At 35.2% G+C, this 9,872-nt stretch overlaps 1 protein-coding gene across 2 annotated transcripts; it reads right to left on the reverse strand.

The window, feature by feature from the left end:
* Positions 1 to 1,335: 1,335 nt before the first annotated feature.
* Positions 1,336 to 8,536, reverse strand: LOC105054097 (serine/arginine-rich splicing factor RS31). Of its 2 annotated transcripts, none has more exons than XM_010935512.4 (6): positions 8,435 to 8,536; positions 8,111 to 8,251; positions 3,490 to 3,602; positions 3,083 to 3,318; positions 1,993 to 2,244; positions 1,336 to 1,610 (listed from the first exon to the last, which is right to left on the reverse strand). In XM_010935512.4, exons 2-6 carry the CDS (start codon positions 8,214 to 8,216, stop codon positions 1,580 to 1,582), a joined length of 738 nt encoding a protein of 245 aa, XP_010933814.1. In that variant the 5' UTR covers positions 8,217 to 8,251; positions 8,435 to 8,536; the 3' UTR covers positions 1,336 to 1,579. The 2 variants fall into 2 exon arrangements, with proteins under 2 accessions (XP_010933814.1, XP_010933813.1); XM_010935511.3 differs by having other exon boundaries at positions 8,111 to 8,226; positions 8,435 to 8,479.
* Between the last annotated feature and the right edge of the window lie 1,336 nt (positions 8,537 to 9,872).

Raw genomic sequence — 9,872 nt, forward strand, 5'->3', positions numbered from 1 at the left:
TATGAAATAATTTAGAATGTGTTTGGATGATTAAGCCCAAAAAAGCTATGTATGGATTGGACCAATGCAACAAAGAGAGTCAAACTACATAAATTTGTATTTATAAATACCTAGAATACTCCTGAAGTAGACAAACCCAAATCCTATTAAAAAAAAAAACCCACCAACTAATATTATAATATATAATATAATACATTACAATATACATTACAATATTATAGTATTATAATGTTATACTATATTGTATTACATCTTAATATAATATAACATAATGAAACATTTTATAGTATACATTATGATACTATTGCATATTACAATTACTATAATATATATAATATCTTCTATACATTATATTATAGTAATATAATGTAATTTGTATGATTTGTTCGCAAGCATATTGGCCACTCAATAATTTTCATTAAACCAAAAACAACCAGGTAGAATTGTTGGAGAGCAATGGAGCGAATTACATAAATTTTTTTTCAGCTTTTTTTTTTTTTTTGGTAGAAAAATTTTTTCAGCATTTTAAGAAACCAGAAAACACTACTTGCCAAACACTTTCCCATCTCCCTTGAAAGTGCTTTCTACCCTCCATAAAGTACTTTCCAAAAAGCTCATATGATTCTCCGGAAGCTCTCCCAGGCAGGGCCGAAAAGTCCCAATATGTTTTTGGAAACGGGGGACGCCATCTGATCTTATCGCTGAAGAATTAAATTGTTTGCCAATGCATCGGTATGATAGCCATCGGTTGGCCCACACCATCACAGGTCACAGATGAAACCGTTTATCACTATATGAATTCGCTTTATCATCATCTGAATCAATGCATACGAAAGAGTTGGAACCGCACGATTCCGCGACCGAAGTCACAGACATGCGACTGGCGAAAAAGTGCTCAGGAAAAATATTGCAGCTTATGGAAAAGGATCTTTTTGCCTCATCCAAAATAGAAAGAAGATCTTCCGTCAAAAAACCTCTCATCAGAACAGACCATAAAAAGCAGGAGAATTCTTCGACGGTGATAATAATAATAATAATAATAATAAAAGCGTCTGAAAATAGACAGACGTTGAACATCAGGGGAAAAATGAAAAGGAAACATCTAAAATCCGACAGATAACCCTTACTAAAGCCCACTAATACAAGCGAAGTTATCCAAATCAATGGATTTCAATCAACCGGCCCTCTAGAAATTTGCGATCCCAGAAAGACAGGCTTGCTTACATGCTCTGAAAGCATGGGCTTAGCGTTCAGAAGGCCACATATATGATACACGACCTAAAAGGCACGCGCAGCCAATAGCACCAACTAAAATTATTTGGAGAAAGAACAAGATAACAAAGCCAGTAGGTAATTATCTAATAAAACCTAAACTGAATAAAGCAACCAGCAAGAAACCAATGTCCGGTCATAGCAGTAAAGCTTTTTACTACAAAAGGGGGGAAGAATCTAAAAACTATGTTACACTGGTGCACTTACTAGGAGCTAACCAGATGGTAGTAGGAACAGATGCATAAAAGTCCTAACAACTACCGATGACTTGATCAAAATGCACGACTTCCCACGGAATCCAGATGCTTCAAGTCCTAGACCTCCGTACAGGAGACCGGCTGTAAACAAAGACACCACACCATAGGTTTGATCAAACCAAACATCAAAAGTAATCTGAATTCTAAAAACTACAATAGTCATCAAAAAGAAATTTCACTTCAACATGCATAATAAATTATATGTATATACGTCTCAAATTGTGCCACCATTGTGAATCTAACTATTCAATATATTGGCCTGAGTTCAAAGCCATATAGCAAAATATAACTAAAAAGTTTTCAATTGGCTTCTGCACTACTTCATGCATGTGGTGGTTGAACATCCCAAAAAAGCCTAAAAGCACCCATGCAATCAACACCCAAGAGGGTAAAAACAAATCTGCACACGTAAAGATAACAGCAAAAATATTGTAACATTTTAACAAAGTTTTGCAGTCCTCACCTTGAATAACGACCGTAATCTGGACTTCTGCTCCTATTATATGACGGTCCATCATATCGATCATACACAGGACTACGAGCACGACCATAGTCAGGACTTGGGCGTCCCCTGCGGTACACCGGACTAACAGATCGACCATAAGGGCTGTCACGCCTTCCATAACCACCTCTTCTAGGGCTGTCCCGCCTGTCACCAAGCTCACCATCATCCCTAAAGGCATATTCGACAGATACCACACGATCCAATATCTTGCTGCAAAGTAGAAAAGAGAAAAAGATGATGCTGAATGTGCCACCGTCATGGACTAAGCTTTCATGCAATACACCATGGTAAAAAAAACAGACAGAAAGTCATAGGCAGCAAAAATGAAATTAACTACTTCAAAAGAAAGAAAATGAAACTATTAATAACATTACAAACAAGAAAGCACATAGACATAAAATTATCAAATCTGATACACATCATTAACATTGCCATAACTTGTTTCGATGGCATAAAATGTGCATAACCAGCTTCACAGTCAATTTCATGATTGGTAGATATATACTCTGCAGCAGTTGATACACTGGGAAACTAATCTAGGTGCACAATCATCTAAATTTGACATCCATACCAAAGCGTTTTATTGGCAAGCACGACATGAGCTCACCCTTGAACCAGAAATTCATAATTAGTCAAAAAATTGGGTTTTTCTTTTTCTCTTTTTTTTCTTTTTTTTTTTTTTGTTTGGGTGGGTTTGGGGGGGGGGTCCGAAAAGATCTGATGACTAACAGTAATTTTCTTTGGTAGTTGTAGATGCAGAACTACCAAATATTCAACAGATGGTTACAAAGAAATGCAACAAATATGATACCCCTAAAACTAAATATCAGTTGACTAACAAGTGACCATGAGTAACATGATCAAGCCTCTGTCATACCAAAGACATGCAGGTCAAAATAAATGTAAGACAAGCACACATGCACAACAGTAGCACGCTTCTTTTCATCATTAAACAAGAAAATAAACACCAAGAGTTTTCCAAACTGTTGGATCAACATTTTCAGCTTGAAAAATGTTAATGAAGCAAAAAGAGAGTAAGGTTGCTAACCTCATATTGGTACATTCAAGGGCCTTTGAGGCTTCCTCCTGTGTTTCAAACTGCACAAATGCAAAGTTCCTCCTAATCCGAACATTTAAAATCTTTCCATAAGGTTCAAAATGCCTTTCAATGTCCCTGACTCTGGTACGGATTGGATCAAAGTTGATAACAAAAAGTGTCTTAGTAGGCCTCATGTTTGCCATTGACCTAGAACCATCACGATGTCGTGGACCACGTTCTCCTTGCTGGAAGAAAATACTCAGATAAGTGATCATCAGATGACATAGCAAAGCTGTTGCCAAATCCAAAAGAAAATGCCCAAAGACGACATCATTAATTGATCCATATAAAGTTATAACTGAGACAAATATAAGTTTTGAAGAAAGGAAGATTTTCTTTCCAGAAAAGAAAATTACCCTCGACCACTCAACTGACAGCCTGCGCCTACTATAGCCAAAAGGAATATTGTCTAGGCCTCGTATGGCATCTTCAGCATCACGTTCATCTTCAAAGTAAACAAAAGCATACCCTGAAACAAAGAAGTATTATCAGATAGAGAACCGCATAAAAGTGATTCGCATCATTTCCATTGCCCATGTATCAGTATGATATCCAAATCAGGTTATATTTCTCATGAAAACAGAAATACTACACCTGCATAGATCTGTAGGCCTGAACATTAGTATGTGAATAATGGAATCCATCTAAGATAGGAACTAAATATGATGTCATATAAGTTAATTCCAAGGTAAGTAGTCACTGCCGAGCATGCTTCACCAGAAACAGTGCAGGCATTCGGCTGGCATGGCATGATGATATTGGTTGGCATGGATGATAGTGGTTGGCATGGCATGATGATATCAGTTGGCATGGCATGATGATAACGGTAGACATGGCATGATGATGATGAGTCCTCAACAATCATGCTCGGGCAATGGCCACGTTGGACAATGCAGAAGTGAGGAACGGATGTTCGTGTGAAAGAAATGAAGAATTCCGGTAGTGAATGGAAGGAGCTGATGTGCTGGCAGGAAGGTTTCCTTCGACACGGAAGGTTTTTTGCATGGTAGTGCTGAGCCCAGAAAGAGCTCGATTTCCCTTAGTAGCTCCTGCGTCAAAGCAAACATTTAAATATAGATGTCCTTCAAACAAAAATTGCAGCACTGATCTTGTCCACTGTCTAAAATTGACACAGTGGATTTATATAACATTATGTCAACCATGTTGAGAATTACAAATCTGTTGTGGAGAAATAATCCAGTTTTGTCATTACACACTAGAGGAAATAGCACTAAAATTGCAGTGTCTTGCAATGTACCTTGCTGTGTCTATGGAGAATAACAGAATAAGGAAAAAGTTACATGTGCATATGCATAAAGGTGATGTGTGAACCACAAGGTGGCCAGCTGAATCCTCAGCCCCATATATGAATCAGCAGGACCATGTCAAGAGGGCTTTTATGACTCATAGTGCATGCATGCAGCCAAAGCCAATACATGCAAGAAAACCTCACAGTCACCACTAAAAAAAGACTCCTCATAAAATTAATCACAACAGAAACCAGCCACCACAAAAGAAGAGCAACAGCATAAATACGAATGGCTCTAAACGTTCAAGTCACATAATCAACCTAGTTAGTTATGACCTGTCCACAAACTACATAGAAAGGCTAACCAATTTGATATCATACGCTGCTCATCATCACACAGACATACAAAATACAGAGTGCATTCAGACATTTTCAATTGTTTCTCAGGATTTATTACAGGCTCATCAAATAAACACTAAATGGTTTTTCTCAATAATAGAACCAAAGAATTGCATTGTTCAGTGATCAGGGAGTACGCTGCTTCTTTTTCTACATCTGTTTCAAGATATGCAGAATACAGATAATATGTAGGCCACCCAGTTGGACGACGCACCATGCATTTTATCACAGGACACCATAAGATGAAATTATCCTCACATATGAGGATGGAAGAGACTAAAACATACTCCAAGAAGGGGTTCTTAATTGTATTTTTATATTTGTGCTCTTAGCAAGAAGGTTCTAACAAAATATATTAAATAGGCTAACACTAATTGACAGAAGAGGGGTTCTTGATAGCATTTTATATTTGGGATTTTTTATTAGACACTATGATTTAAAAATTATTTCGAATTTTATCCATCAACCAATCTTACATAACAAAATACCAATAATCCCATAACTCACATTGCCAAACCACTATAATGGTCACATGGCCAACCCAAGAAGTCCAACTATTCCTAAACAAAAATATCTAGAATAACTACATTACAACTTCAAAATAAATCATATAGTGCATATACTGCTTGTGTTCCAACTCATCACCCAAATTTCCTCATAACATATCTTAATCACCCAATAACAGTGCACCCCTTTTCTCTTTCAATAGAAAAAAGATGCAATATTGAGGAGGAGGAGAAGAAGAAGCAATATCTGAACAACAAGAATTAACCTAGAAAAATATAAACAATGTATCAACCACTTGATCCCATAAACATGTGCATAAATAATGACAGTATATGACTTCTATGAAATTGCCTAGCCATTCATTTCTTCTACAAGGAGAAGGTGGAAGGAAGAGAGGGAGAGGGGAGTGGGGCGCAGGTGGGGGAGGGGGGATGGAGGAGGTAGTTGAGGTGAGAGAAACGTTTGGATGGGTACAAAACAGAGTCACTAGTAAGCTATAGTCGCTCCAATAAATGCAAGCCCAACTTGTCCTGTTACCATCCTTCTCCATGTTAGCTCTTCTCTGTAAGTCGGTCAACACCATCAACAGTTCAGCTGAAACAATGAAGGCCCCATTGGTCATCAAGTAAAACAACAAAGAGTCCCAATGTTGTTGAAGTTTAATGCATAGGTATATGCTGGAAAAGAGGTCAACTAATGGGGGGAAAAAAATCTCGAATAACTTTTAACCCATGGTTATTTGCCGAATTATTTAATTTATTTGCAGAAGCAGCGAATTCAAAGGACAAACTTAACTTAAATATTCAAGCAAACTTTCTTTAAAAGCACTCCTTAAGTTGCTCAAAACACAATAGTTTCACCCAATCATGAAAGAAACAAAGCAGCAAAACCGGTCTCCATCCTAATGTCTACACCAGCATAAAAAGTATAACAGCAAGCATTGCCAATAAAAATAAGACCATCTGCCCAAGTGGTCAACCAACAAGTACGCTTTCATCTAAACTCAACAAATGTATCTAAGTCTGCATTTAGCCATTAAGGAGATAAGATAAATTTGGCAAATAGCAAATGCATTCTGATCATAACGAATCTACTAAAGAAATAAAAACCTTATAAAACAAAAAGAACATGCCAATGGAAAAGATAACGACCTGGACAAAAAAATTGTTTATATCTGCATTACACATATATGGCTTGGTGCAAAATCATGCCCAAATAAGCATATGAGTGATCATTAAAAGGAAACAGGAAAAAGATAGATGACTAGTATATACAATATTTTGTCCTCTACAACATTATCAAACACAAATCAATTTTCGGATAGTCTTACAATGACTTGACATAACTGAACTAATGCAACATTTTATACTCCTCAATAAATAACCTGGCTTAGGCAACAAAAGAAAATGTTTCACTAGAAAAAAGTTCAGAACTCATCATTGCCATAATCAAGCAAACAAATGAAATACAAAGATGAATGGCCACACTTCATCATATAACCATGGCAATATACAGTGACTTGAGACTACTCACAGGAGATGAATTTCATGACTAGGAAAAGTTTTAAGATTCAAGAAAAGATCAGAGATGAGAAAACTACAGGAACAACAAAAGAACTTCTAAAACACTCGAATGCAAACAAAATTCAGAAAATTTCCAATATTATTTTGTGAAATACATGTGAAACATCAATATTCATCACAAAAAGTGCCAGGAACATCAGAAGCATTCTCCTTTCACTGACGGTAGAAAATCAGGAGAAGTATCTTGACATAAGATGCAGGAAAAACAAAAGAATTTTTTGTATGCCGTCACATATTTCTATTACTAAACATATTAAAAATTCGATAGCTACCGCATTATACCGCATAAAGAAAAGGTTGCTGAAACTTGTAACCTCTAAACAGCTTTCACAACTTGCTTGAAGAGAGTCAAAAAAACCTAATTCTACTCAGACTCTCAAGATATTGTATTTATGGTTTCACTTCACTATGAAATTATACTCCAGTACTCAGAGAAAACATAAAGACCTAAAATTCAAGCACATTGACAATAAACAATCAATTACTTAACATTAGCTAACAGCATGCGATCTAGAATATTTATTTTTAGAATGAGAAGAAATTTAAAGAGATGATATTATGATGCTAAGCATTCTTCGAAATGCCCCAGATACGAAGCCATGAAATTTCTAAATTGGCAAGCGGTAAACACTTTCTCCGCCACAAAGTAATTTACAAGGGAGGACGCCGACAGCAAAGATATATTTAACCCATAGGATCACTAGTTTTTGCTTCTTCCTCATGGCAATTACCCCTGCTCGTTCATGAGGTGTTGATTGACATGGGTAAAAAGTGGAATTGCAGCATCTCTCTCTCTCTCTCTCTCTCTCTGTTTTTTTTTTTTTTTTCCCCCGGAGGGGGGGTGTTGCATATTGAGAAAGGCGAACAATCTGCATTCAAAGTCACAGAACTCATCATGTACTCTATCATACCAGAAACAAATTGATCTTCAATTTCGGATCAATCGACAAATTCCCTCATCCTTAAAGACATGCAAAATAAACCAACAAAGTCACAGCGCTGACAATTCAACATAGTCAAACCCCAAAAGAGGTCTTTTTGAGTCGTAACCTCAAATTGATCGTTCCAGTATTCTTTCATGTCAAAAACCCTCTCCTTCCAGAAGCGTGTCATAGATCAGAAGAACAAGAAAGATGATGATATGCAGAAATAAACCGCCCAGATAGAGCAAACGATACAAAATGCTCCATAAAAGAACAAAAGGTCAGATAAAAATTAAAAGAGAACGGAGAAAACTACCAGATTTCATGTCGATGCGATCCACCCTTCCGTATCTGCCAAAGAGCCGCTCCAGCTCCGACTGGCGAGTATCGTAGTCGAAATTTCCACAGAAAACCGGCCTCATACTTCCAAGTCTGGCCAAACAAAAACACCCAAAACCTAAATCCGGAGGCGACAAAGATGAAGAACAAAAAACAAACGTTAAAAAAAAAAAATCAACACCCCCAGAACTTAAAAACAATCGCAAAAAAAAAACCTAATTCCACACAAGAATAACCCCAAGAACATGAGGAATTAACCAAACCCTAACCCTAGAGAACCGGGAGGGGGAGAAGATCGTACCCTTTTTTTCCCGAGAGCGAAGAAACCCTAAGGCAAAAACAAAAAAGGAGTAAAGACCTAAGGTCGTACACGGGTGAGGGTGCGTTTAAATAGGAAAGTGGGGGTTGGGGTACCCTTTTTGACGTTAGTTTGACGCGGCCACGTTGAAAATTTAAGAGATAGGGTTTTTTTTTTTTTAAAAAAATATAAATTAGTTGACAACTACGCTTTTCCCGTTAAATTATTTAAATTTATTTGGTATATAATCAACAGAATATTTTGCTTTCGGGATTCAGAAAATACGGGCACAACGCTTATTATGTATAGAATTATAGACATCCCACTTAAACTTTGATTGGGAGCCCAGAAAACAAAGGAAAAAAAAAAAAAAAAAAAGTAAGTTTGTTTTTTTTTTTGATTATGAGTTTAAAGAAAAAAAATATTTTTTTTCTTGATTAAAAATAAAAATTAAAAAAATATAATATTTTTTATTATTATATTTTTAAAAAGAACTCAATAAATTAAAAAAATTATTTTTTTAATTTTTATTAATTTTTTTATCCATCTGAATCTCAATTGGATGGAAGGCTTAGATAAGATACTTAAAATAAATTTTAAGATTAAAATATAATATTAATTTTATTTTTTATCAATAAAATAATAAGATAAAAATTATAAAAGATTTATTTATTTTTAATTTTTTTTTTAATTCTATTCGATTTGGAGAAAAAAAATTGTAGATTTGAGAAGATTTTTATTTTTTTCGTTTCTTTTTTTTTATTTTTTTATAAAAAAATTTTCAATCAAAGAATGTAATAATTTTTTTTTCTTTCCTATTTTTTTCTCTCAATTAAAACATTGGCGGTAATGTTACTATTTTTTTTTTTTGAAGTAATAAAAAATTTATTAAAATTATTATGTAAATTGAAGTGTTTGCTTTTGTTTTGCGGAAGGGAGAAAAGTGAACGAACATGGAGCCAAAAAGAATGCCCTATAAAATCCACTATATCATATTTGAGAATATAATCATCATTTAATTTTGACAAAAAAAAATTTAACTTAAAATTATATTAAGATAATGTTATGATATTTACTTTATTAGCCTTATATTTTTGAGGTTATGATATGAAAAGCATCGTTGCGACGATAATAACGAGGAGTCAAAAAAAATAATTTTTCCACATATCTCTAGCCGATTCAAATAGATAAATCTATTATAAATAATAATAATTATAGATATAAAGATAAAGAAAAAAAAAATTTTCTATATAGTTCTAGCAGAAGCAAGCTGTTCTTCCATTCTAACCGATCCTCAACCCTAAGCAAACAACTTTTGCAATGGACAATTACATAATTTAGTGTCATCAAGTCCAGCCAAGGCACCACTGCTCTCCATCCTCCACTAGTTTGCAACGAGTCCAAGGACATGATCCCATCCAAACAATATCCTTCATGGGAT

The sequence above is a fragment of the Elaeis guineensis genome, chromosome 11 (assembly GCF_000442705.2).
Source record: "Elaeis guineensis isolate ETL-2024a chromosome 11, EG11, whole genome shotgun sequence".
NCBI lineage: Eukaryota > Viridiplantae > Streptophyta > Magnoliopsida > Arecales > Arecaceae > Elaeis > Elaeis guineensis.